Here is a 27,976-nt window from a genome sequence, read left to right as displayed (position 1 = left end):
TCTCCACTGACACTGTTGGGAGCGAGTTGATTGCGGGAGCGGACTGCTCTGGAAAACCGCGTTGAAGTGTGTAATTTTGTTCAGCTATGTGTTTAATAAGGAGTTTGGGGCCCTTGAGAGTTTGTGTGTTTACAAGGATGTACATAAAATTGGCAGAGCTCAAAGGTGAAACGTCACTGTATTAAGATCATGAAAGATCTTGAATTTCCCCTTGGGGATCAATAAAGTATCTATCTATCTATCTATGAAAGTCAGGTATGTAAATGTAAATATATTGGGCACATGAACCAGGTCTGACTGGAGGAATATGGAATGGAACTATGGAAGATATGGATTTTTGTCCAAATGGACAGCAGTTATTGTGGTTATTTTTCTGGTAGCGGTTGAGGATCTTGTTGGCTCTCAAAAGAGAAGTGGTCTGGGAACACTTTGTTCACTTCTGATTTCCAATAGGGACATTCAACTCTTAGGCCTACTGGATCTTTTCGGGAGTACAGCAATCACATCTTTCTTGAATTGTTTTCACTCAATTCAAAAGAAGATACAAGTCTGTGTTGTTTAATACTGACGCCATGAGTCATGAATAAAGCCCACCCCATGGATCGTTTAATACTGACGCCATGGACGGCTTTTCTGTGATGTAGGCTTCTTCCTTTCCTGTACATCAACTTCATGTAATGCCACTTAAGTTCCGTTCCTGTCCTGTACATCAACTTCAAGTGATGTCACCTCAGTTCAGTTCCTTGATTGAGGAATATCCCCCAACGAGTTGTGTGTTTATTTGTTTGTTTGCGTGTATGTAGGTGTGCAGGGGTGCTGCTAGAAAATGTGGGTCCTGTGACATAATTCTGGGTCCTCCAAAATGCTAAATTGAGACGTACAAAATATTACATTAATTGATTATAGCATTGCAATACTATAAAAACATACACTGGTATTCAACATTTATTTTCCTAACACAATTTTAAGCAAGTCTATCAGGAGTTTAATCTCTTCACATAGACAACATCAATAGAGTAGCTCCTGAGCAACTATAGCCTTGCAGCTTTGAATTAGGGGCAGCCCTACTGGTTAGCACTTCGGACCTGTAACCGGAGGGTTGCCGGTTCGAACCCCGACCAGTAGGCACGGCTGAAGTGCCCTTGAGCAAGGCACCTAACCCCTCACTGCTCCCCGAGCGCCGCTGTTGCAGGCAGCTCACTGCGCCGGGATTAGTGTGTGCTTCACCACACTGTGTGCTGTGTGTGTTTCACTAATTCACGGATTAGGATAAATGCAGAGACCAAATTTCCCTCACGGGATCAAAAGAGTATATATACTTATGTAATTATAATTATGTAAAGGTGACACCTGTTAAACTCACCTCCAGCCTAACATTTTCCTTTTTAAGCTTTCTTCTCCTTCTTGTTTTACTGAGAAATGAAAATACATCCAAAGCTGAAAACCCTTGACAGGAGGGGACATGACATTTGCTGTTAGAGCTATGTGACTATGTGCACAGACTATGTGACAGTATGCACAAAATGATAGCAGTCATAGAACCACAGCCTTCCTGAACAAAAAGTGCATAGCCCACCTATTGTCCTGTGGGCGGACTAAACCCACTTTTAAACCACTGTTTTTTATATACAAAATTCAGTCAGTCAATCAACCATGTTATTCAGCAAATACACTTTACAAATGAACTTGATATTTTGTCTTACATTCATTATGGCATTTAATTTGGAAATGACCAACGCCCAGGGGATCCTGCTGGTGTAAATGTAACCAGCCATGAGACTTAACTTCAACTGGTAGCATAGATTATACTCTTCTACTAGTCTTTTTGGAAGAAATCAAACACATCTTTGATGTAAACAAAGGTTTTGAATGTAGTTGCTTACTCAATTCCAAATAATTTACACAATAGTGTCATGTATAAAGCCTGCTCTATGCTGGATAAGCGGATGTGATTGGTTCCTGGATATTTGGTTAATCAGAAATGAATGCAAATGGACTAGTTGCTAGACTGATCTGCAGAGCAAATTCAAATGCTCTCACAAGATTTGTGTTATTTAACCCAGGCTACATGTCGTGCAGTATACATTATGTTTTGAAACATGCATGTTAAGAATTTTCAGATGGGTCAGATGTCAAAAGCCTCTAATGTGTATATTTTATTATAACAATCTAAAGCAGCCTAACATTTTCCTTTTTAAGCTTTCTTCTCCTTCTTGTTTGTAGCTTGCACTAACATGCAAAGTAAGCAGTTTGACAGTAATAACCACTAAAACAGTCGGTTTAACACCATCGATGCACACAGCACACAACAACAGCACTCAACAAGCAGGGAGAAAAAGAAGCTAGGTTTCCAACTTTCTTTTGAACGATACACAAATTAGTTCAATTGAAAAATACCCCGGTCAAGGTAAGCTTCTATACATTTCAGGTCAGATTTTAAGCCTTGACTAAATGTTGTAGTGTTTCTGCGTGAAATGCTATTCGGAGCTCAAACTATTTTCAGTGCTTTGCTGCCATTGTCTGAGCTGTGAGAGTATGCCTTTTCACATTATTTAAATAAAAGTTAAAATTACTGTATAAATTATAAATGTATAAAAAAGTATAAAAATAAAAGTTATAAACACAGAATTATGAAATTAAATTGAATGTCTCTGGGACGTTTAAGTGAAATAATGCATTCCATTATGTTTAGTCAAATGTGGGCATAGCCATGAATGTAAAATAATTAATTAATGTATAATGAAAAGTAAATGTATTTCTATTAAAATTAAGTCAGTGATAAATGGTGAAACTCTGGGACAATAAAACAGTGCATGTGAGAGAACGACAGATGCCTTTTTTAAGAGAAAGAAAGAATGCCTAGTTTTAGAAAAGTAACCTTATTACTGAGTGTTTTGCATCATAACTGCATGCTGTCCATTATGATACAATTCTGTATTTGCTGTTGCAGACATGAATGCAGATTTTCTAATAGCAGCCTTGGGGAGGCCCATGCACCCTGGCATGCTGTATAATGCTCGCAACGACACAGTTATTCCAGGTGCGGTTTTTGCATGTTACTGTACATTATTATACGGCTCTTCACAATGCTAGTAGAACGCTCCATTGACTTGAATGGGATTTCCCAACGTTCTACGGTAAAATAAATTAATGTAATTACCGCTGCAAACATATAATTACCGCTGTCAATGGCAACAGGTTTTGTGCTTCTGATACGTCTTTCATATCACTACTCAAGGACTGGAACTTCATTCAAACGTGAAAGCAGACGGTTGATCAGCTGTGTTCTAAAGAATGTTTGATTCAAGTTCAGCAGCGTGTGTCGTTGCGAACTATTTGTTTCTCAGCAAATCACGATGAACGGTAACAAATAGGCTAGGCTATGTAGGCTAAAGTCATATCATGGGGAGTTTATTATTTCGTTTTGGCAAGTAGCTGTATAATAAGCGAGATAATGTATAGAACGGTCATTATGGGAAAATAAGTCCCTTCAGGGCGAAACAAGACCCCTCCACTTATTTTCCCAATAATGACCGGCGTTCTATACATTATCCCTTACTTAATTAATTTAGCAGACATGTTTTAAATTACAGTAGAGATATTCTAGAGTAGAGATCATTTCCATAGCCGGTGGGCACTCTCTGGGATTTGACCCCATCATTATGTTGTTAGCACTTTGCTTTAACAGTTGAACTATAGCCACAAAATTATCAAGTGGGATCCTTGATGGAAGTGAATCTACAAATGGCAAAATATTATATTGTTTCATGCTCTACTTGACAGGACTGAAACTATGGGATGATGCAGACATGCAAAAGGTGCTGAGGATCAAGGGGCAGCAGAACACCAGCTTTAACGTGACTGCGTCCGACTCCTTTTCCAAGAAATCCAAACTGCTTGAAGTCAGCGCAAGACTGAAGGCCAGCTTCCTGTCCGGGATGGTGGAGGTGGAGGGGAGCGCCCATTACCTGAAGGACAGGACCACGTCCAGGCACCAGTGCAGGGTCACTTTGCAATATAAAGAAACCACCGTGTTCAAGGAGCTGATGACGCTGGAGATGGACATCAAACACCCAGATGTCTTTGAGAAAAATGAGGCCACGCATGTCGTCACGGCAGTGCTTTATGGGGCAGAGGCCTTCATGGTGTTTGACCAGATGGCAGAGGACATCCAACAAAAGCAAGAGATCCTAGGTGAGCTGAAAGTCAGCGTTAGGAAAATACCGCAGGTTGAAATCTCAGGTGAGGGCAAGGTGGTCATCAACGAGAATGAGCGGAAAAAGGTCAAGAAGTTCAAATGCACTTTCCACGGTGACTTCAAACTGAAGGAAAACCCGTCTTCCTATGAAGAAGCTGCCATTGTGTACAAGAGTTTACCAACGATGCTGGGCCAGAAAGGGGAGGCCGCGGTACCCATCAAAGTCTGGCTGTACCCTCTGAAAAACATAGATCCCAAGGCTGCCCAGCTGATTCGCGAGGTGAACTCCACTCTAGTGGCCGCCTTCGAAGCTGCGATGGAGGATCTTCACAAAGCGCAGACCCGAGTCCGCGACCTGATAAAGGTGAGCAAACTCATTCCATTGTCTGAGATCACGGCCAAACTGGAGGTCTTCCAAATGAAGCTGAGAGGATACACCGTGGTGCTGAAGAGGAAAGTGCTCGATGTTCTCCCAGAAATCAGGGGGGGCACGATGGAGGAGACTGCCTTCGAAGAGATCCTGAAGTTCCACCATGAATCCTCTTTCACTAAGAAAATGATGACAGAGTGGCTGGATGAAAAAGAAACGGAGATGGGCATCGTGTCCTCTTATATTCACCTCATGAAGGGCATCCCAGTCGTGCCGCCAGGGCCCAATCTGCACAAAGTCCTTTACCACCCAAAGCTTGATGCCGTTGCCATGTTCAGCTTCACCTCGCTCGAGTATGCCGAGCCGTATCTGGCCAACCTCGATGAGTGCCTCCGCTGTGAGAAGTTCAGAAAGATGGATGATGCGAAGGTTGCCACCGAGAAATCCTTTGTGAAGAACACCATGCCGTGGTATGAGCATCCCGAGGCCATCCCTGCCATGCGAGTGTGCCTGAGTAACTTTTTCCTAGTGAAGGGCCGCTGCGACAAAAACGCCCTGCACACCGCTCTGATCAGCTTTGTGTCGGACTCATCTTACCAAGGATCCTCCATCCGTGTGTATAGAAACGGGAAGTGTGTGAACCCGCATTATAAACCTCCAAACACACAGAGGGAGTCGGGGAGAGGCGTCAATGATGGCGATCGCCCAAAAGCAGACGGAGCCCAGGACCCAGGAGACGTCCTGTTCGGGCAGAATCCCGCACCCAATCAGCAGACTGGACTAAACCTGGATCCTCCTGACAGATTCAGTGGATCTCAAAACTCATCTAAAATCACCTCAACCGAAAAAGGTAATGTGTTTATAAAACAGGGATGCACCTCTATTCATTGTGTTAAACTATGTTCATTCAGGTGGATCAAGGCTCTGTGAAAACCCTGCTAACCTTGTCACTGTATACTCAGATGCAAGTGCACTGCTATGCTTGTATTTTGTATCCTGTTTTTTTTTTTTTTAAATAGCAGTAAACATGCGTACCCATGTTTTATGATTTCTGTTTTGTTTCCCTCTTCCAGAGTTCTGGTGTCCATAGTAGCTCTTTCTGCAGGCATCCAAAAATCCAAACATCACCACATCCAGGCATCCAAACATCACCACATCCAGGCATCCAAACATTACCACATCTAGGCATCCAAACATCACCACATCCAGGCATCCAAACAGACTTCAGAAACAGCAAGAGCAAGACTGAGAAGATGAATTAACCAAACCATTTTATTTTAAGGTTTAGTGTGAATTGTGATAGTTTGTTTCATGAAACTTGGGCAATATTTAACACATAGATTCTATTAAATCCTGTTGAATATTAAATAACCATTATTTTTAGTTAGAGTAGAGTTGCACGTATAATTTAATAATAGGTATTAAAGATATACAGTGATATCAGATTTATTGTGTGTTCATTTCATTGATCCTGTCTTGATCAAATAAAACAATAAAGCAGAGAAATCTGTTTGCCAGTGGTCATTCATGTAATAAATGGTAGTAATGTCACATACAATGGGGAAAAACTGAACTTTGTCCAAATAAGTGTTGGCATTATGTGTAGTATTTCAAATCAACTAGCAAAATGCTTTTGAGTTTTATACTCATACCGTCAACAGTATAAGATAAGAACCTGTAACAAACACCTGGGGCCTCATTTATAAAATTGTTGCATAGCAAACCATTCTTTCATTTGATCTAAGATCATTTCTGAAATTATCGTATATGTGATTCAGAAAAAACGAACGTACGCCACCCTTCCAGATGTGCCCATTATAAATCACAAATGAACGTCAACTTGTGCGTAGCCGGATGGTTTTAGGTCTCCGCCTTGTAAACAACTCGTTTTCTCTGAATCACATGTATGATTATTTCAGAAATAAGAACACTTTTATAAATGAGGCCCCTGGACAGTGTTCTAAAGGCCAAATTAATCAAGTACATGAAAAGTATTATGCTTTGGTGACATCATTGTACAAACAAATGGCAGTTCTGTTGTCTTGTTAGTCCAGTTTCTGGCACATCAGATGTGCTGCACACAAACACCGACACTCTAAGTGCATTCTGTAGGTTAGCTGATCACACAATGATTAGGGGAACAATCACTTACGTTCCTGTGCTGCTTTAAGTTTTAAGAACCTCAAGCCAAGCACATGTTTATATTTATTTAGAATTGCAAAATAACATGAGCAATTATTCAACAGCTCCACAATAAAATGTATCATTGATCCCAGTGAAGTATTACACCCAGTGTGACTTCCACTGAAAGAAGGATTGTGGATCCAGGCATTTTATGCATTATGCTAATTATGCTTGTTTGTGTTTTGCCCGTTCCTCTGTCAGCAATATCTGCCTGTAACTGTTACAGTGTCAGGCAAAAAAAGTGCTTGCTCTCAGCATCACAGCTCAACTGAACTCATGCCACTTCGGTTAAACGTCGTAAGAATAGTTAGAGAAGTCTACTGCTTTTTGTGATGCAACTTTTGAAACTTTGAAATCAACCAGCTGAATTTCCGACACTGAAAAGTCTGCACACTGAAAGGCAAGTCTTTTCATTCTGTGGTACTATTTGAGGTAAATATAATCATTACGATCTGTTGATTCAATACGCACATTCTAAAACTTTGCTTTGATGTAAGAAAGGCAAATTGTGTATTTCCTGTGTATTACAATATTTAATATAGTACATATTATCATCTCAGATATGATAGTATATAAGTATTAACATTTAATATAGTACATATCATCATCTCAGTTATGATAGTATAAGTATATAAGTATTAACATTTAATATAGTACATATCATCATCTCAATTTTGATGACACTCACTGGTTTGGCATCTAGAATTCTGAGTTGTTCTGACAATTAACAATTTGGTCATTAGAAATTCATTACACCACTGATTGGTTAGCAATAATATGATAATGCCTGCTGTCGTATTTGTGACATAGTAACATCAGACTTAATGAGTTAAAAAAAGCTACTACGAAATGATGTGCGCTTGTTCACTTGCACACTTGCTGTACTGCAGTCATGCACTCAGATCGGCAGATAGCAGCACTCGGGCGGCCTCTCCATCCTGGGATGCTCTACAACGCTCGCAACGACACCATCATTCCAGGTAGGCCACCGCTTCAGCACTGCATTTGATGTTCAAAACTATAGAGAGAGCGTGCGTCTAGGAGCGTGTGTGTGAATTCTGCCATTTCAGCGTTATGAGTCACTTTAATAGCTCCTCCTCTAATTCAGTTCAATGATCAAACAGTAATATCACAGGAGTGTAATACAGTTGTGAGAATAAGTTTACACACCCATGCTAAAGTCGACTAAAAAGAGGAATAAAAAATCATCTTTTGGTAATTACAGTGCATGAAAATGCACTGTACTGTTCTTCCTAGGCTTCTTCTTCTTCTAACGCAGTTAATGCAGCTTCAACCGCTTAACGTAGAAACTTCATTCAAAATTTGTTACGTACGTCTTACTTGTGACATCCGGGCTTTGTATTTTTCATCTTTGTAACTTTTATACTTTTTAAACTATTAATTAAAAACTACTCAAAATTTCCCCATAGACTTAACATTGGGCTGATGACATCACAGGCCACCTGCACCAACTGTCGGTTTCTCAGGCTTTAAGCATAAAATTTAATTCTCTTAAGACTACAGATCCTGTTCCACTGTTTCCTCTGTCCACAACTGTTTCAAAATAAAAGTCCTCACCACAATAATTCACTGTTAAACAATTTAACCATTTAAACCAGGGGTATTCAATTAATCTTCAGCGAGGTCCAGTTACGGAAAATTTCCTCAAGCAAAGGTCCGGAGCATCATAATGTTTAACGTGCGTGTTTAGGCTATGTATATGTATGTATGTATAATATTAGGATTAGGGTTGCAAAGGGGCGGAAAATTTCCGGTAAATTTCCGGAAACTTACCGGAAACTTTCCATGGGAAGTTAAGCTGGGGGAATATTGGGAATATTCCAAATTGGAAACTTTCATGGAATTTACGGGAATTAACTGGGAATTTTTGGTAATTTATACTGTTTCATATACAAACATTAACATTTTGTTTCGTAATAAGCAATATGATTTGTTTGTTCGTATTTTCATTTAGCTTAGCATACAAAGCTAGCTACCATGCTAGCGGGAAACCCATTCTCCGCCTATGTTTTACTAGCGTGTTAAGCTAGCAACACTGAAACCACTGAACTGCCCAAGACAAACCACGCCACTCAACAACAAAATCCGATTGGTTGGAACATTAACTAACTATCAGTTTGTTCAGTTAAAATCCAAGATTTGTAAAAAAAATTTAAAAAAATACAATGACACAACATACCACCCTCACCAAACCTTATAGATTATTTAAGTTATATATAAGTTGTCAAGCTTAATCAGACAGATTAATCGTCCCATTACAGTTTATGCAAAATGGCGTACACCCATTTGAATGAGGACAAAAGTGACGACAAGCCCATAACTGGGCAACTCTGTTTGCAAACTTCCCCCAGTTTCACACCAGTTATTCCCACATGAGATGACATTTTCACTGGGAATTGATTTTCCCCATGCACATGAACGCACCATAGGTTTCCTTTATGTCTAGTAGCCTATGCTGATTGCTGTGTGCATGAGATTGACATATGTGCAGGGTAGAAATTTGACTGAAATTGCATTAAATCAGGTTGTTTTAACTAATATTATGCTGCAAGATGGGGTTTTGCCCACTACATTTAAGTTCCCTGTTATAGACTAACTTGCCATATTAAAAATTCCCAGTTTATTTCCATTATTTCCCGTTTATTCCTATTAATTTCCATATATTCCCGTTAATTCCCATGGAAAGTTTCCAACTTTGAAAATTCCCGAAATTTTGCAACCCTAATTAGGATGGATGGATGGAGCCTAGTTGTAGATAGATAGATAGATAGATAGATAGATACTTTATTGATCCCCAAAGGGAAATTCAAGAAATAGAAGATTGTAGGCCTAGGCCTAATGTTTAATGTGAAATAAAATAAGTAGCCTAAAAGGCAACATTCGAAATGAGGAGAAATAAGGCAAGATAAGAGTAGCCTAATTGGGGAGAAAAACTGAGTATCCTTGGCTATTTTTAAGATCTCAACGTGAACTTAAAATAAAATTTGAGCTGAGACAAGGATGGATATTCATCATTAATCAGCAAGTTTAATTTAATTTTTTTAATTTTTTTTATGTTGACCCGAAATCCTGGAAACCCAGGAATATCACGTTGTTGGGCAGTGAATGCATGTAGGCTTAACTAGATTGTGGTGGATCAATCATATTGCCTTCTTAAATCGTAAAATATTCTGTGGTCTCAGTTTACTGTTGAATGGGCCTAGCCTACCCTATGCTTGCTCAAAATATATGCTTTGTCTAGTAGAGGTGCTTCAAATTGGCGCTTAAAATCGGCTGTCTCAGAATACATAGAAGCGGTCCAGGGAAATTCCGCGCAAAACTGTCACATCCATATTTAGTTGGCGTTACGGACGTGACAGTTTTGCGTGGTAGTATCGTTATATATAAAGCTCTGTTCTCGCTGTCTAGCTTTCTCCTCTTTGAGCAATCGATGATTTGAAAATAGCTTACTTATCGTTAACTTAGATATCCATCTGATTGTTTCTCGTCCCATCTCCTCTCCTCGCTCGTTTCAGGCTATCAGTCTCTTCTCCATAGTAGGCTACTTTACTCACTGACTCGACTTCATCAGAATTCACAGATTTCACTGGCTGAGTAGCAGCAAGCTAAATGATGGTTCCTGAAGCTCCTGAAGTAAATGCTGTTATCCTAACCAACAAAACATTTAGCGCAGCTTTGAAATCTTACGTGAAAATCTAAATTAGGTTATTATGGTCTGGGTCCGGATAGGATCACGTCACGGTCCAGACTCGGACCGCGGTCCGCCATTTGGTGATGGCTGATTTAAACTATCCACCTATTTAACAGCCATTTCAACTATATTAAACCACCACCTACCTAGCAACCAACATAGCAACCACTTCAAGTACCATAGCAACAGCCTAGCAACCATGTCAAATACCCTAGCAACAGCCTAGCAACCACTTCCACAGGTACAACCTAGCAACCAATATAGCACCTAATGAGTTTAACCTAGCAACCAGCATAGCAACCACCACAACTAACCTAGCAACAGCCTAGCAACCACCTCAAGTACCCTAGCAACAGCCTAGCAACCACTTCCACAGTTACAACCTAGCAACCAATACAGCAAACAATGAGTTTAACCTAGCAACCAGCATAGCAACCACTACAACTAACATAGCAACAGCCTAGCAACCACATCAAGTACCCTAGCAACAGCATAGCAACCACCATAATTACCCTAGCATCAGCCTAGCAACCACCTCAAGTACCATAGCAACAGCCTAGCAACCATGTCAAATACCCTAGCAACAGCCTAGCAACCAATATAGCAACCAATGAGTTTAACCTAGCAACCAGCATAGCAACCACCACAACTACCCTATCAACAGCCTAGAAACCACCTCAAGTACCCTAGCAACAGCCCAGCAACCATGTCAAATACCCTAGCAACAGCCTAGCAACCACTATAGCAACCAACAGCATTACCCAAGCAACCAGCATAGCAGCAACTTAACTTGGCATAACAACCAACATATGTACCCTACCAATACTATTGCAAATATATCTGCAATATATCTGAAATATATCTATAATATAAATTATTTGTTTTTACTCTGTATGATATTTTACATAATATTTTTTGCATTTTCATGCACTGTATTTCCTTCAGGAAATGCTTTTCTAGTTGATCTTAATGCCTTAATTAACAAAATGAGGAAAAATCCAACCTTTAATGACATTCATTTGCTTTGTGACTGAATAATGTATCATAAATAAATATTATTCCTTAAAATACAGGGAGCATAAGTATACACACCCCTATACTATACAGGATACTATGCATCCTGATAAAGTCTCCTTGGCCTTTTGAATTAAAATAGCCCCACATCATCACATACCCTTCACCATACCTAGAGATTGGCATGGTTTTATTTCAGTTAACCTAATAGCTAATTTGATTTACATTGAGAGATGATCTTATGGAAAGTACCCCTTGCCAATCTCTAGATATGGTGAAGGGTATGTGATGATGTGGGGATATTGTAATCCCAAAGGCCAAGGGAACTTTCCTGAATCCATTAAATAACTGGCCTTTAAAAATAATGTGAATTTAACATAGGGGTGTGTATGCCCCCTGTATTTTAAGGAAGAACGTGTATTTATTTACAATACATTATTCATTCACAAAGAAAATTGGTGTCCTTAAAAGGATGGATTTTTCCTAATTTTTTTAATTAAGGCATTAAGATTTTATTCCTCTTTTCAGTCAACTTTAGCATGGGTGTGTAAACTTATTCTCACAACTTTATATACACAACAATGTAAAGTATTTATCATTTATCAGACAATGTCTTACATTTTGGATTATGAATAAAACCTTTGAACTTTACTCCAAGGTGTGACACTATGGTCTGATGAAGACATGCAAAAGGTCATGAGAATCAAAGGACATCAGAACACGTCCTTCGATGTGACAGCATCCGACTCCATGAGACAGAAAAGCAAATTCCTTGAAATCAGTGCCTCTTTAAAAGGAAGCTTCTTGCTGGGACTAGTGAGTATTGAAGGCTCAGCTAGTTTTCTGAATGACAGACTTTCTTCGACCCGCCAGTGCAGGGTGACAATGCAATACAAGGAGACCACACAATTCAAAGAACTCATTGCCACCGACATGGAGATCAAGCATCCGGAGATCTTTGAGAGGAATGAGGCCACGCACGTGGTTACTGCAGTGCTCTACGGCGCCGAGGCCTTCATGGTTTTTGACCAGATGGCCTCCGACTATCAGGAGAAAAAAGAAATCAAAGGCACCCTGAAGGCAATGATCAATAAAATTCCCCTGCTTCAGTTGTCAGGTGAGGGAAAAGTGGCCATGACTGAGGAGGACAAACGCAAGGCACGAAAGTTCAGCTGCAAGTTTCACGGCGACTTCAAACTGAAAGAGAACCCCTCATCATTCGAAGAGGCTGTGATTGTGTACAAGCACCTTCCTTCCCTGCTGGGGCAGAAAGGAGAGGCTGCCGTGCCCATGAGGGTCTGGCTGTACCCCCTGAACAACCTGGAACCAAAGGCCGCCAAGCTAGTGCGAGACATCAATGCGTCCGCGGTGTCAATGCTTGAGTTGATTTTAGAGCACCTCCATGAGGCTAAAATGAGAGCACGTGACCTGATTAAGCTGAGCAAGAACATGAGCCTAACAGTGCTCCGAGACAAACTGGAGAGCTTCCAGAACATGCGTGCAGAGTACACCATCATCTTTAAACGGAAACTGAAGGGGGTGCTGCCGGAGATCAGAGGGGGGACAGTTGCCGAGACGGCCTTCACCGACATCCTGAGGTTCCACGAAGAGTCGTCCTTCTCCAAGATAAAAATGAGGGAGTGGCTCAACGAGAAAGAAACTGAAATCACCATCGTCCAGTCTTACATCAGCCTACTCGGCAGCACCTCACTGGTGCCACCAGGCCCAGAGCTGGACAAAGTCCTGTATCATCCGAAAGTGGACACGGTGGTCATGTTCAGCTTCACCTCGCTGGAGTACCCTGAACCGTACCTCTCCAACCTAGAAGGGTGCCTGAACTGTGAGGACTTTGCCAAAATGGCCGACGTGAACGTTGCTCTACAGAAGACATTCTCGAAGAACACTGTGCCCTGGTATGAGTATCCGGGAGCCATTCCAGCCTTGCGCTCCTGCTGCCCGATCTTCCTGGGGGTGAAGGCCCGATGTGCGAGGAATCCTTTGCATGCGGCGCTGATCAGCTACGTAACAGATGCCTCTCACCCGGGATCCTCTCTCCGCGTCTACAAGAATGGGAAGTGCATAAACCCCCACCTGAAACCGCCAGAGAAGCACGAGGAGTGTGAGATGGCGGTTAGTGAAGGCGATGGGTTAACAAGCCACCAGAGAGAAGGGAGCGCCACTAAAGAACAGGAGGATCTTCTGAGCTTTGATGATTAAAGGAAAAACTAGATTATTTAAAGTGTCCAATGGTCGGCTAATGATCACATCTCCTTGAGGCCAGCAGATACAGACCAAAGGAATGATGGGGCTTTGAGCATATTTGAGAGTGCAGCATACCTATGGCATGTAAATGGATACTATCTAGTTTTACATGGAATACAATTGTAGAATATACCCAAATACAGTATTTGCTGATAATGTTCCTGATTGCTTGCAGGCATTTAACTTGCCATTGCCTGATTATTGTTGACTATTGTTGGATGGAGATCAAGGGGAAGAATATTTCAGAACATACAAGCTTGAACTTCCACATAATTTTTATATGTTTAAAGAGTACCGGTAATTATGTTGTTTAATGCCAGTTGTCTATTTGCTTGTCTATTATGTTCTTGTAATGGTTAAAATGATTATGTTTTTTCTAGGCACTTTGACCATTCAAAATGTGTGAAGTGGTTCATGACAGCAATACATAAACATGAGTGCCGCCCAGTGGCTCATAGTGGATATTGCAAATTATTTGGGTCTGCATTTAATAATTCTGTTTCTCTGTATTTTGAAAAGAACAAGAACAAGAAAAATAATAAAATAACCACTGGCTTAACAGGTTTCAACTTTCACTCAGTGTTTTTGTAATAATCAGGGGTGCTAAATAGACTTCAGAAATTCAGGAAATGGATTCATTCATTCACTAGTGCCAAGACAAGGCTTATTCAGAGCAGTTTAAATTAAATTCAATTAATTTCCTAGATTGTCTGATGTATATTAGTTATCTCTGGACATATCAGTCCTAAAGATAAAATCATATAGACTCTGGAAAGATTCAATCACAAGAAGGCTTTGTGGTTGCTACACACTAAAATGGCCTAGTGTACCAAGAGAGCAACGTATATAATGCTAGTACTCGTGTACCAGTGATATGCTAGTACTCAAATATATTTTCAGAGAGCACCTATGGTCTCATTTGGATTAGTATATCTCAAATAACTCCAGTGAAATACTCTGAAAGACTGCTTTGTTGGTGCTGTTTGGGCCCACAAGTCACTTTATATACAGTTAAGAACAAAATTATTCATACCCCTGGCAAATATTGATTCAATATTGATTTTCTCTTGACCAATATGTTTGTTCTGACTGAAAATAACACTGCCACATGCCAATAGGTTGTAAGACAATGTGGTAGAAACATGGAATCCAAAAAAATAAGTGTTTTTATCTTTTTTAACATTTTTATGAAAAATGGTGTGTCCACAATTATTCATACCCTTTTAAAATAATCATTGGAAACATCTTTATTTCCAATCCGGTTTCTACCACATTGTCTTACAACCTATAGGCATGTGGCAAACATATTGGTCAAGAGAAAAGATAAAAACGCTTATTTTTTTGGATTCCATGTTTCTACCACATTGTCTTACAACCTATTGGCATGTGGCAGTGTTATTTTCAGTCAATTTTGTTCTTAACTGTATTATATATATATGTGTATATATATATATACCGTATATTGATTATATGTACTGTATTATATATATATACCGTATATTGATCTTGCCTGAATGAGTATAAAGTTGCTACCTTAGATTCTATTGCAACCATACAGTACAGTGTTTCCCCTAGAATTTTTTCCAGCAGCGGTGCTGTTGATCGTAGGAAGCCCCCCCCCCAAAAAAAAGAAAACATTTTTTAAAAATGATTCCTTAAATGGTGACTTCTGGTGAATTTTGTGAAAGAAATGGACAGATTGAGTTACAAATTATGACATAACCATCAACACAAGGTTGATTATTGCAGTACTTGAAACAGGATTATTCATGTTCTTGTTTCACCTTTTTCATTTACATTATTCGTAATTAGCCACTGTACAACTGTACACTGTAGGCCATTGTACAAACTATTACTATTTAGAATATACAGTGCTGTGCATAAGTTAAGACATTTATTTATATAATAACATTTATTTATTTACGATACATGATACAATAAAAAATAATTTATGTCCTATTTTTTTTTAATTAAGACAAAAGGCAAAATATGTTTTTTATTCCTCTCTTTAGTCAATTTCAGCATGGGTGTCTTAACTTTTGCACAGCACTGTGTAAACTATATAGACTTCTCTTTCATGTCATTACACTGTATTGGTAGCCTGCTACCATCCTATAGCCTGGCAGGCCATCCTATATCATTGAAATGTATAGTCTGGAATCGAACCATTCACCTCGCTTAATCCAAGAGACGGGCAGAGAATTGTCTTTTAAACTGCCTAGGCATGCAATAGGCCAGCGCTACGACCATATCCGTATCCGGTCGGCAAAACGGCAAATACATCCTTCTTCGAAAGGAATGACTTAAGTGCATTGTGTTGCTCAACTTTCAAAGAAAAGCACAAGTCCAACTCCTCCAAAGTTGACGCCAACGCCGATTCAAACAACCGCTCTTCGTTCACCATAGCCACCTTCCTTGTTGTTCAACCGTCACAGGACTGTCGTTATCCTGTTAAGCCCGCCTTAAGACTAACAAAATAGAGCGCTGTGATTGGATGACGTCCACGGCGTCAGCCAATAGAAATCCCTATAGTTTGATACTAGACGTACAGGCTGAGCAAATTAAATTGCCGCCGCTAGGGTGCGTCTAGATTTCTAGGCTAACCATCCTACGTACTTCCGGCCAAAATTTGATTTCAGCCTCGCACGTAGTCTGGCCCAACCCACAGTATGCGGTTCGCATACGACCGCGCCAATCAGCGAACAGTTGAGTGATGACGCGGAACTTGCCTGCCGAGTTGCTTGTAGTCCAGCGAAGCTTGTAGTTCAACAGCACAGCAACAATGGCAACGGAGGAAGAGACGCTAGAAGCTATCCGCGAAGTTGTCGCAACTCTCGAGGGCCTCTGGAGTCACCGGGATGCGTAGAACAACAATCGTCTGATAAGCGGCGAGAAGAGATAAGAGGGAAAACTGGCGTGTGACAAGAGCTGATATAATCTCGGCGACGTGACGCTTTTGGTATACAACTCTCGGTCTGTGGCTGGCGCAAGTTAGAGATAGATCCACTACGAAGAGACTGCCCTGGCGGTCAGGTAGCCTGCATACTAGCCAGCGGTCTGTTTACTACTGAGAGCAGAAGTGGGAAGCGTAAGAGCCTGAACTCTGGCGCACAGCATACGTCATTACCAAACGTTGCTGATTGGTTAAGGGAACTCCAATGATTTTAAACCTCAAAATAAGCATCTGCCCATTATGGAGACAGATTATTATTACTTTGTTCCAGACTGTATGACGAAGAGAAACGTAGTCACAGGCGGTAAGGACCAGGCTACTGTATTGGTTTTAAGCTAACTTAGTAGCGTTGTTGTGCATGGTGCATAAGAATATGTGGATGAAATTATGTTTCCCATGTCATTTGGTAAAATAAATGCTCAAAAACTCGAAGAAAATCTATCTTGGATTATAGCAGATAAGTGTCTTGTATCATATCTATAATTTTGGTGAGCTCTACAGGAATTACAAACTATCTCAGATGTAAATGGTTGCGTATCTACGGAGCCGCTGATATGTCATGGGGGAAAAAAATAATAAGTTGTGGCCACGAAATAGCAATTCGTTCCCACAAAGTACTAATTTGTGGCCACGAAATATGAATTCGTTCCCACGAAATAGTAATTCGTTCCCACGAAATAGGTAATTTGTGGCCATGAAATAGGTAATTTGTGGCCACGAAATATTAATTCGTTCCCACGAAATAGGTAGGCCTATAGGCTGTGCACTGGACAGCTGGATGAGCAAATCAAGCGCAACTCCTCAAACAGGAACAGTCGCTGTCACACAATAGACAGGGATAGTATGGTAGAGTGTTCCCAGGTAAAAAAGTAGTATACTTTAGTGTGTTAGAAATATGATTAAAGTACATGAAGTATAAAGAAAGTATGCTTACACTTTTTGTACTTTATGTAAAGTATGTTTAATGTGTACTTTTAGAAAGTATACTTCAAAGTAGATGTTATTAAGTTCAACTTCAGTGTACTAAAATTAAATATACTTATTGTGCAATATTCAAAGTGTTTTTGTAATGTACTTTTAAAAAGTGTACTTTGTTGTTAGTGTATTTTAAATGGTAAAGAAGTTTATTTAGATTAAGTGTATTAAATGGCTAATACTTAGAGTTGTAATATAGTGTACTTATGGAAAGTATATTTTTTTGGTAGGCCTAATACATTGTTTGTATAGTTTCATAGTCATCTCACCTTTAATGAAATACTAATGTGTGTAGCTTTTAGGCCTGATATGTCAGCCACATGGATGGCAATGTGCAATAACCTAGCCTAGACACACTGATCTATCAGTTTTGGTCATCAAATAATATTTTTTTCTTTTGTTGATTTTGTGTCTTAGTAAGGTAGTAGCCTATACGTTTGTGATGTAGTAGAGGTTGTGTGAGAGGATGAATGTGGCATTTTGTTAAATTTATAGGCAACACAGTTAAATGTATAGGCAGTCCAGTTGACCAATAACATGGCTGTTTGAATTTGAAATGGAGTGGGCGGATCTGCAGCTTTCGAGCAAAACGTGGTGTGAGCAAACATTAAAGGAGAATTCCGGTGTGATATTGACCTAAAGTGTATTGAAACATGATACCGAGTGTGAACGTATGTCTCATAGCTCATCTCATTCTTACTCGTTGCTCGACTTATCGTGACTAAATTCAAGATGGCTGCAAACGCTAAACTTCGTGAAGATACTGTCTGTATAAATCGTCTTGTAAGTAAACTACCAGTGCTTTTTCAAAGTTCTCAATGTCTCGTTTTAAATGTCAGGGCCCTCGGAAGTCTACCAATGAAGTGTGGAGATACATTGAGCCTCGTAAATAGGTGTAAAACAGTGATTTATTTGCATGGCTAGCCCGATGCCGAAGCACCACTGTTGAAAAAGCTGTTGGTAGCATCGGCTAACTAGCGCCAGATTTTGGAGTGCAGGGGACAAGCCGAGATGGGCTATGAGACATATGTTCACACTCGGTATCATGTTTCAATACACTTTAGGTCAATATCACACCGGAATTCTCCTTTAACGTTATTTTATACAGTCTATGCTTGTAACTTTATTTGCAAGACAGATGGACTGTAGAGACCAGAAAATGCATATGTTTACGGTCCGTATAAGGTTACAGGTTTGTCCAAATTAAAGATACCATAAATTCTAATCATGGCAGAGACGTTGGTCCTACAGAGCCAGAAGGACTCCTCATATGAGATAACAAGGGCTGAAGCCAGTTGGATCTAAAGTGCCAAGTTATTCGTTATCAGGTGAGTCCCAAAGCATATTGTTAAATGATTCTGATGTAGCTTACTCTTTATGACCTTCGGTAGTCTTTGGAGAAGTTAAATTGATGGCTTAGCAATCTTTCAAGAGTTTGTTTTTATCCTTGCTAGTACAAGCTAGCAATGCCAGATCACGTTAGCTAATTTAGCTAACGTTAACGTCATAAACGTCGACCAGATCCCTATCAAGAAGAAAACTACATTAGCCTGCTTTGTGTTTGTGGGATTATTGACAAGCGTTGGCTAGCACTAACGTTAGACAAACTATGATGGAAGAAAGTATGATCTTTATTAAGCAACGTTTGCCTAAAGTTCACCAATGTTCTTTAATATTATGTGTGGTGTAGGCTAAGGGGCCGTGCACACGACGCCGGTTTTTGTGAAACCGGTGAGGTTTTGTTAACGGTTACGCCTTGCATGTACACGACGCCGGCAGTTTAGGAGACTGAAACTGACAGCTTTTGAAACCGGCTTCCGAAGTGGGAATTTTTGAAACCGCTGGCTAACTTTCGCTGTGTAGACGCCTGTAGGTGCGAAGCCGGCAACTTTATGACGACATACTGTAGCCACACCTCTCAACTCAGCCACGGCACTCGACCTGACATGTTGCTTGTCAAAACAAACCATTTATTTATCATATTAAAATGTTTTTCTTTCCCCTGTCATGATTTATGTGCACAATGTAGCCTATCAGCCTTTAGTGGCTAAGTTAGAAGCACACGTTAGCTTAACTTAGTTAAACATTAGCTTACTGCATGTTAGTGTTTTCTCCAGTGGTGCTCAGACCTAATGCAATGCGTAGGCTAAGCATTTGAAATTTCACACAGCAGTCACATACCTTGAAAATGAACTTTATTAGTTTAACAGTTGAATTGAAAACCGAATTGTCTGTAGTCTCCTTATTTCATGCGACTGCTTAACCAGAGCACTTATTAGACATTCTCTGGCTTAACAAACTGTTTCAACAATGTTTTCTTCTAAGCGATTCACGCAAAATTATCGTGAAGCTTCTGCACAGCGGTGCCATCGACTGGTCTGGCATATGCACTACAGCACATTTAGCCTTACGGATCACCTCTGTGTGTACACGCAAGGTTTTTTCTTGCCGGAGTCGTTAAAGGTGTGAAAGCGGTAAGAGAAAATCCACCCGGTGGTGTCGTGTAAACGGCCTCTAAGTTAACTCACAGAAAGGAGGATGGTGCTAGGCTAGTCACACTTCACACTTCACATTCATTAGGCATGCTAATGACATTGTAGCTGTTTTTTTCTTTAATCGTGGAGACATCTTTTAAAATGAGTCTACAGGACAAAGTACATGCATTTTATGAAGTAGAATGTTTTTTTCCACCATTGATATTAGAGGGGGAATTAAACCTGTTGTTCTACTAAGTTGAAGCTTATAGCTACATGATTGATATTATGCCTTGGTTTATGCGATAGATTTAGATTTTTTTTAAATTATTTGTGTTTGACAGAGCATTCAAGTTCATTTCATGGTAGTGTTTGTAATTTACCTAGTTTTAATCTGTAGCCTAACTATGTTTTTACAGGTGTTCCTGGACAGTTTTGAAACCGAGATGTCTGAACGCCTCAAATAATCAGCAGTAAAGGTAAATATTCTTCATCCAGGACCTTGTCCCATTACTCTTAAAGCATAACTCAAGCCAAAATGCAACCTAGGGTCTTTTTGTGAATGTACCTGAGTCAAACTTTCGTTTGAAAGCATAATTAAGTCAGAAGCGCCACCATTAAGCTTGACTGTATTGTCGTTTCTGGGTCAAATGCCATTTTGAATGGGAGTCGTAGGGGCAGAACTATTTTGATACATGATGATTTTGATTCATGCATCAAAATAGTAGGCTAGTGCCCCTACGACTCCCATTTAAAATGCCATTTGACCCGAAAACGATAATACAGTTGTATTGGAAACAAAGGAATCTAAGGTAATCAAATGCAGAAAACAGGGTGGTTGCACTCATATCGGTGCCAAGGTGCACAACGCTTTAACCCTTAGAACCCTAAGCTGTTTTTAGGGCATTTTCACTACCTTTATTCATAAGGATTTATTCTGGTCATTGTAAGTGCCACACACACATATTATATATTGTTATTTTTCAGCAGAGTCTAGGCTATCCAGATCTGCCATCATTTCATGTATTAGTACTAGCATTGATTTTTATTTTTAAAGAATTAAAATATAAAAAGTGTACTATAAAAATTCTTATATTTTGACATGTATCTCACCACAGCAAGCTCATAGCTCTACATGCATTTCATGTTTGTGTAGGGCTGACTGTCCTGAATTGGGCAATATAATTGCCATGTTGGAGGGATACTCTGGGGCTGAGCAATTTACAGAAATATGTGGTGTGTGATTTAAGGAAATAAATGCCATTTTTTATTTAGTGGTGAAAAATGACTTTTCTGCGCTCCATATCTGTGACACGAACTGATCTGACCTGACTTGACCCGAGATTGCGTGTTAGCCTGCGTGCCTATGTGTATGCACTCATAATGATTCTCAACTTTTTACTGGATTGCCATGAACAAAGTAAAGGCAAAAAAGGTGTTTCTTTGTTAAACAAATTGGGATGCAATGTGAGCCCTGCCATGCAGGAATTTGCTAGGATCTCAAAACCGGATAATGAACATACTTTGCCATAGAGAAACACACGATAGCGCTGGATTATAAACATGCTTTGCCACAAAAAACAGACAAAAACGTGGGGTAAGTCCAGCTATATGAAGTTATTATTTTGCTGTCACTTCGTCTGTTTTATCATCCAGAAGGATGTACTTGGTATCAAATGATAGCTCTGTGTCTCCTCTTTCATTTGACATGCGTGTGGCATATCTAGCCGATCACGGGTCCGCGAGTAATTCAAACGAGAGTAATGGGTGTGCAGCGTTGGTTTGTGTACATGACGTTATTATTTTGCAGTCACTTTGTCTGTTTTCATAAGCCAGAAGGATCGATGAGAGTAATGGGTGCGCAGGTGAACGCAGAGAAGTATAGACTGTAAATATGATGCAATTTGATTTAATTTCAAGATTTTTCAAAATGTTCATACTTTAACGTACAGACAAGTGGTCTCGTTGGAAAGCCCCACTTCTCCTCTGTCACGCAATACAGGTTTCATCTCGCTGCGATGAACAGTTGCGGAGAAATGTAACAGAGAAGAGAGGGTGTGTTTTTTGACGCACTTTGCGTCAATCGGGGTTTAAGGGTTAAGGAAAGACTACCTGGCCAGGTCTACCCAAACCAGGATGGCAAACAGATGGTGTCAATACCAATTTGACCCATAAAAAGTAAATGTCAAATAGGTACAGATAATCTGTATTAATCTCATCATTGCCAATGGATTTCTGTGTAAAATATTGTTTATCTTGTAAAATGTTGTCAATCTTCTTTCTGTTCACAGACAACAGAGACAAATTCTCTAATACCAAGGTCAATGCATTTGACTGCTGTCCAGCCCCGGGTTGCCACCGAAAACTTTATGCATCTTGGACTGGAAGATGGTGTGCTAGTAAGGAAGCTAGCTACCACAGCTTTTGCCACCACATCTCAGTGTTGGGAGGGAAGTTCACTCACTGCACAACTCTACCAGCTGTACCTTTCCTCCTCAGCCATGATCCGTAACCACCATGTTTTTCTTTCTGGGCCAGAAGACTTTGCAAACAAATAAGCAATAAACGATCATGCATTACAAATTTAGCCATGTTAGACTGTTAAGTTGTTGGCTTGTAGGCTGGGTGTCCAGTAAACAATTTCAAGCTTAGAGGGCAAATTCTCTCACCTAGGAGGGTAAACAACTTTTGTTTTTCATGAAATCTGCATTTTGAATTGATGGTCTACCAATGAGGCTGTAGAGTATCGCGACACAATAGTGGCAAAAAGCACTTGCGCGATGAAACATGCATTCCGGTGTATTATATTATATATTATTTCACACGTAGATATTAAATGTGTGCGCGCAAATTCTCTGCGCGTGTGCACTCAGAGGAAACTGCTCCCCAAGCATGGAAGAAAATGCTGCGAGCGAGGAGGAATCTGACCAGCGCTCCAAACAGCCACTCGAAAAATCTATGCATGTGAAATAATATAATACGCCCAAATGCATGTTTTATCGCGTTACCACATCCAACTTGAAAAGATATGCTCAAGAGATCCATAACTTTCAGAAAAATGTTTTACTTTTGTTATGGATGAATATTATGTTTTGTTTTCATTCATGTCAATAAAATGTTTTTGTCATAATCAAAGTGTAATTTGTCATGTAACAGAATAGGTAGGAGAGTACTAATAGTACAATTTTAAATCACACTAATATACAAAGACATTTTGAAAAGCCCAGCATTGGAGGGATTAATTATTAGCGAGAGGCATCTCCAGACTATTAAGAGCCAGGTCGCTGCACCGGCGTGGGTAGGGGAGACCGGGGCTGGTTGGAACACTTTTCACTCTCGGCTATATTTCTCCGTCTTAAAATGCGTTGAAATTGTCAAATTGTGATTAACTGAAAGCTTGGGATCTCAGCTACAAAATGTATACATTCAATGTCAACAAATTATCCCTTGTTTTGAGTTATATATGATTAAAGTGGTGTTGTGCACGTGTGCCAACCTGCCCCATGCACGGGGTTGGTTGGCACATGTAGTCGGGGTTGGTTGGAACACCTATGTTATAGTCCTTTGCAGTACTCCTTTTGCTTTTGCTTGAAGTGCTCATCTATATCACTGCCTGTAGGGCTTTGCTGATGTCATTCATGTGTGTTTTTCTTCAGTAGGGCCCACCGTCATGACCAATTTGGTCCCTACCGATTGTTTTTTTACTTCAAATGTTTAAAAATGTCTGAAATGCTTCCAAATGTAAAACTATATTCAGTAATTACAATAACAATGCTAAAATAAAGATTGATGATGTTTTTATGTGTAAAATACAAAGTTTATAGATTTGTCACAAAATAGCCATAGGGAATATATGTGCCAACCAACCCCAAAATCAGTGTGCCAACCTGCCCCGCCCACATTAGGTCAAACTTTTTTGCACAAATGCTGTTAGCCTGCTAATGTCAATCACCTCAGGTTTTCAAACTTCATTTTAAGATATAGATGAGTCCCCTAGCAATCAATTATAATGAATATTTTTTATATATCCCTAACTATTACCCTTCTAGGATGTATTTAGTGGGAGGTGCATATTCTAAGTTTTGACACTACAAAGGGTTAATGACCTGGAGACCAGTTACATACGTGAGTTTACTCTACTCAATAAGGCCGTCAGTTTAGTGTTGGAATTTTGTTGCAGCTCCCTCTAGTAACCTGGATATTAACAGTGTTTCAACCTGCCCCTGTTCCAACCAGCCCCGGTCTCCCCTACGACTTGGACGCCGGGATAGATTTCATTGTTGACCAACTGCAAGGCTCTGGAAAGGATCACGGTTATCGGTGGATGTATACAAAGTGTATACAACACAGAATTCGTATCCGAAAAGAAGACTGCCCATATCAGTCCGTACGAGCCTGGGACAGCGCTCCAGTGTCTCCACGAAGTACCCCCCGATGACTATCGGGTCACTGTTGGTGCGAGCGGCCCGCAGCCACATGACTTTGCATGAGAACCCGTCAATGCAGCCATTAATGCATATCCCGTATGGCTTTAGTTTGTCATATGAGTCTATGTGCCACACAAAGTTAGGTCCCTGAGCAAAATATTGCCTCCTCGAGAGACGTCTGGTCCGTCGAAGTTGTGAACCAACGGGGTCCAGCAGAGAGAGGAGGATCCTGACGTCTTCTTTTCGGATACGAATTCCGTGTTGTATACACTTTGTATACATCTGTGGAGATGCCTCTCGCTAATAATGAATCCCTCCAATGCCAGGCTTTTCAAAATGTGTTTGTATTTCATTCCCAGCCTAAAATAACACTCTACCATACTATCCCTGTCCATTGTGTGACAGCGACTGTTCCTGTTTGAGGAGTTGCGCTTGATTTGCTCATCCAGCTGTCCAGTGCACAGCCTATAGGCCTACCTATTTCGTGGCCACAAATTACTATTTCGTGGGAACGAATTAATATTTCGTGGACACAAATTAGTACTTTGTGGGAACGAATTGCTATTTCGTGGCCACAACTTATTATTATTATTTTATTTTTTTCCCCCATGACATATCCGGGGCTCCGTAAGTATCCTATTACTCAAATTCAATTAAACCCACCAATAGGCTAGCTAGACCTTAATTTCACAGCCTAGGTATGTTAGCAACACGGCTTGAAAGCATTGCCTGTATCACAAACAAACAACAAAAACAAAATAATGCGTGGAATTTATCTGGGAATAGGCTACTGAAGGTAGGGGCGAGCTATCTCGCTGGCGTGTTTAATTTGGTTCCTTGGTTAACATAATGTAGGCTACGTTTTTTTGCACAAAATTGCGTCTGCTAATAAACTTAAACATAAGTTAAGCTGTTCCTGAAGTTCACTTGCGTCTTTTTTTTTTTTTTTAATTAGGCAACTTTTTTTGCAGTGGCGCTTGATTTCTACTAGATTTCGCTGATGAATACATTGTAGGGGAAACACTGCAGTAGCTTCAGGTGCTAAAAAATGCAACAGCTAGGGCCCTCAGGAAAACGACAAGAACCACATTACTTACATCCTTGCACTGGCTCGCAGTACGTCATAGAAGTGACTTTAAAGCACTACTGCTTGGTTATAAATCATATGAATGTAAATTGAACAGGACCTAATTCCCTATCTCCCCATCAGACATGCTACAGCAGTGCACACATCCCAGACCTCTCAGAATTAGGCCACAGGACAGTCAGGTCACAGGAGACATATTTATTAGTAAAACCCACTGTCAGAACTAAACATGGTGATGCAGCTTTCTACTATATGGTTCAGCTTCAGAACCAACTTCTGGATGACATAAAAATATGCCCTAGTTGTTTCCCGTTTCAGATCTATAAACTTAGGACCAAAAATGGTTTAAGTATAGTATAAGTATATATACTCTTTTGATCCTGTGAGGGAAATTTGGTCTCTGCATTTATCTCAATCTGTGAATTAGTGAAACACACTCAGCACACAGTGAACAGAAGCACACACTAATCCCAGCGCAGTGAACTGCCTGCAACAACAGCGGCGCTCGGGGAGCAGTGAGGGGTTAGGTGCCTTGCTCAAGGGCACTTCAGCCACGGCTCACTGGTCGGGGCTTGAACCGGCAACCCTCCGGTTACAAGTCCAGAGTGCTAACCAGTGGGCCACGGCTGCCCAACATCATCTAGGCTCTATCAAACCCTGTGCATTGTGTGACAAAACTGCAGTTTTTTTTCTGCAGTAGGCTACTGCAATATTTTTGTGCGCAAAATATTGCATTGTGCAGTACAATGTAGGCCTGTGTTGTCAGTCAGGGTGGACTTATTGGTCTTTTGTTATTTGCACAGCTTTATCAGAGCAGCTGTAGCCTACTATGCCTATTGGTATCGGTAGGCCTATACTATTGTTTACACTTTTTTGCACAGCTGTGTTAGAGCAGTCTGAAATTATTCTAATTAAAGCTGGTTGTGTTGTCATAAGTAAGTATAAGTATATATACTCTTTTGAGAGGGAAATTTGGTCTCTGCATTTATCCCAATCCGTGAATTAGTGAAACACACTCAGCACACAGTGAACACAGTGAGGTGAAGCACACACTAATCCTGGCGCAGTGAGCTGCCTGCATCAACAGCGGCGCTCGGGAAGCAGTGAGGGATTAGGTGCCTTGCTCAAGGGCACTTCAGCTGTGCCTACTGGTCGGGGTTCGAACCAGCAACCCTCTGGTTACAAGTCCGAAGCGCTAACCAGTAGGCCACGGCTGCCCCAACCCCTTTGTCATGTTGAGTGAATATGAAACACTTAGCTCTTTCTGTTTAAAATATTGATATCGTATATCGCCAATCAGCCCCAAAATATCGGGATATCAGTTTTGGTCCATATCACCCAGCCCTACTGTGATGTGGTCATGGCCCTGTTGAGGTGCAGAGGTATCTGTCTCACATTGTGCCTATAGACTCTACTACAAATAGTCCATTCAATGCTTAGTCTTCCTTCTGTAACTAAGCAACGAGAGGTACCTAAACAAACATTGAAAGTGTAGGTGAAGCACATTAGGCTTCGACTTCCTAAACATTGACTCACTCAACTTGAACTCTGCAAGCACTCTCTTTTGCCTGGAAGAGTCATCCAACTATATCCATAATGTCAAACTCACATAGGTTGGTTCAATTATTTGATGATGATGATGATGATGACTGTATTGTATGATATTCTCAGGGTCCCTGCAATATAAATGGTACTGACAGTAGTTTTGAGAACATGCCGGGACCCAGTAAGCCCATGACATTCTCTATTCCTGTATTGACAAGAAATAGAACACAAATGCATGGAGCTTATAGGGTAAACCAGTCCAATCTCCTACCCGTACCAATTCCACCTCAGATTTCCCCCATGGACCATTTTTCCCCAACACTTACAGCAAAACTAGCACTCCTAAATATCAGCTCTCTTTCAAACAAATCATTCTTAATTAATGATCTAATTTGCACACACAACCTTGATGTTTTACTTTTAACAGGCATGGTTAGATCAAGCAAACAGTGCTGCTACTCTCATTGAATCAGCTCCCCCAAATTTCAGTTTTTTGTGTGCTACCAGAGCAAATAAAAAAGGTGGGGGGATAGCCACAATTTTTAAGACACAATTTTTAAGACGTCTTTTCAGTGCAATCAGTCGTCATTCGGTGACTTTACTTCATTTGAATATCTGTGTGCATGCATTAAGTCGTCTCCACAGATTTTATTACTGACAATTTACAGGCCTCCAAAACATTCAGCAAAAGTTTTTCTTGAAGAGCTAGGTGAACTGCTATCAGTCATTTGCATTTGACTGTCTTATTGAGTTGAGTTTGACTGTCTTATTATAT

General features: G+C 40.3%; 2 protein-coding genes and 1 long non-coding RNA gene across 4 annotated transcripts; all 3 read left to right on the top strand.

The window, feature by feature from the left end:
- Positions 1 to 1,746: 1,746 nt before the first annotated feature.
- LOC121720510 (stonustoxin subunit alpha-like) lies at positions 1,747 to 6,013 on the top strand. 2 transcript variants are annotated; one of them, XM_042106711.1, is made up of 4 exons: positions 1,747 to 2,407; positions 2,951 to 3,040; positions 3,784 to 5,418; positions 5,642 to 6,013. In XM_042106711.1, the coding sequence occupies exons 2-4, from the start codon at positions 2,953 to 2,955 to the stop codon at positions 5,656 to 5,658; spliced, it is 1,740 nt and encodes a 579-aa protein (XP_041962645.1). In that variant the 5' UTR covers positions 1,747 to 2,407; positions 2,951 to 2,952; the 3' UTR covers positions 5,659 to 6,013. The 2 variants fall into 2 exon arrangements, with proteins under 2 accessions (XP_041962645.1, XP_041962646.1); XM_042106712.1 differs by lacking the exon at positions 1,747 to 2,407 and having other exon boundaries at positions 2,865 to 3,040.
- Positions 6,014 to 7,017: 1,004 nt separating this feature from the next.
- On the top strand, positions 7,018 to 14,299 carry LOC121720858 (stonustoxin subunit alpha-like). The gene is made up of 3 exons (XM_042107330.1): positions 7,018 to 7,184; positions 7,643 to 7,732; positions 12,137 to 14,299. Exons 2-3 carry the CDS (start codon positions 7,645 to 7,647, stop codon positions 13,693 to 13,695), a joined length of 1,647 nt encoding a protein of 548 aa, XP_041963264.1. The 5' UTR covers positions 7,018 to 7,184; positions 7,643 to 7,644; the 3' UTR covers positions 13,696 to 14,299.
- A 4,606-nt stretch (positions 14,300 to 18,905) lies between these two features.
- Positions 18,906 to 22,934, top strand: LOC121720668. The gene is made up of 3 exons (XR_006034602.1): positions 18,906 to 18,996; positions 20,562 to 20,621; positions 22,434 to 22,934. It is a non-coding gene; the product is annotated as an uncharacterized LOC121720668 (long non-coding RNA).
- The last annotated feature ends 5,042 nt before the right edge of the window (positions 22,935 to 27,976 follow it).

Source organism: Alosa sapidissima, chromosome 10 (genome assembly GCF_018492685.1).
Source record: "Alosa sapidissima isolate fAloSap1 chromosome 10, fAloSap1.pri, whole genome shotgun sequence".
NCBI classification, from domain to species: domain Eukaryota; kingdom Metazoa; phylum Chordata; class Actinopteri; order Clupeiformes; family Clupeidae; genus Alosa; species Alosa sapidissima.
This window is presented reverse-complemented; position numbering and strand designations above follow the sequence as displayed.

What these genes read in the sequence shown, in the direction of transcription:
- LOC121720510 (XM_042106711.1), top strand. Translation starts at nt 2,953, where the DNA reads ATGAATGCAGATTTTCTAATAGCAGCCTTGGGGAGGCCCATGCACCCT. An exon ending in CAACGACACAGTTATTCCAG is followed by an intron (nt 3,041 to 3,783) that starts GTGCGGTTTTTG and finishes TCTACTTGACAG; the next exon opens with GACTGAAACTATGGGATGAT.
- LOC121720858 (XM_042107330.1), top strand. Translation starts at nt 7,645, where the DNA reads ATGCACTCAGATCGGCAGATAGCAGCACTCGGGCGGCCTCTCCATCCT. An exon ending in CAACGACACCATCATTCCAG is followed by an intron (nt 7,733 to 12,136) that starts GTAGGCCACCGC and finishes CTTTACTCCAAG; the next exon opens with GTGTGACACTATGGTCTGAT.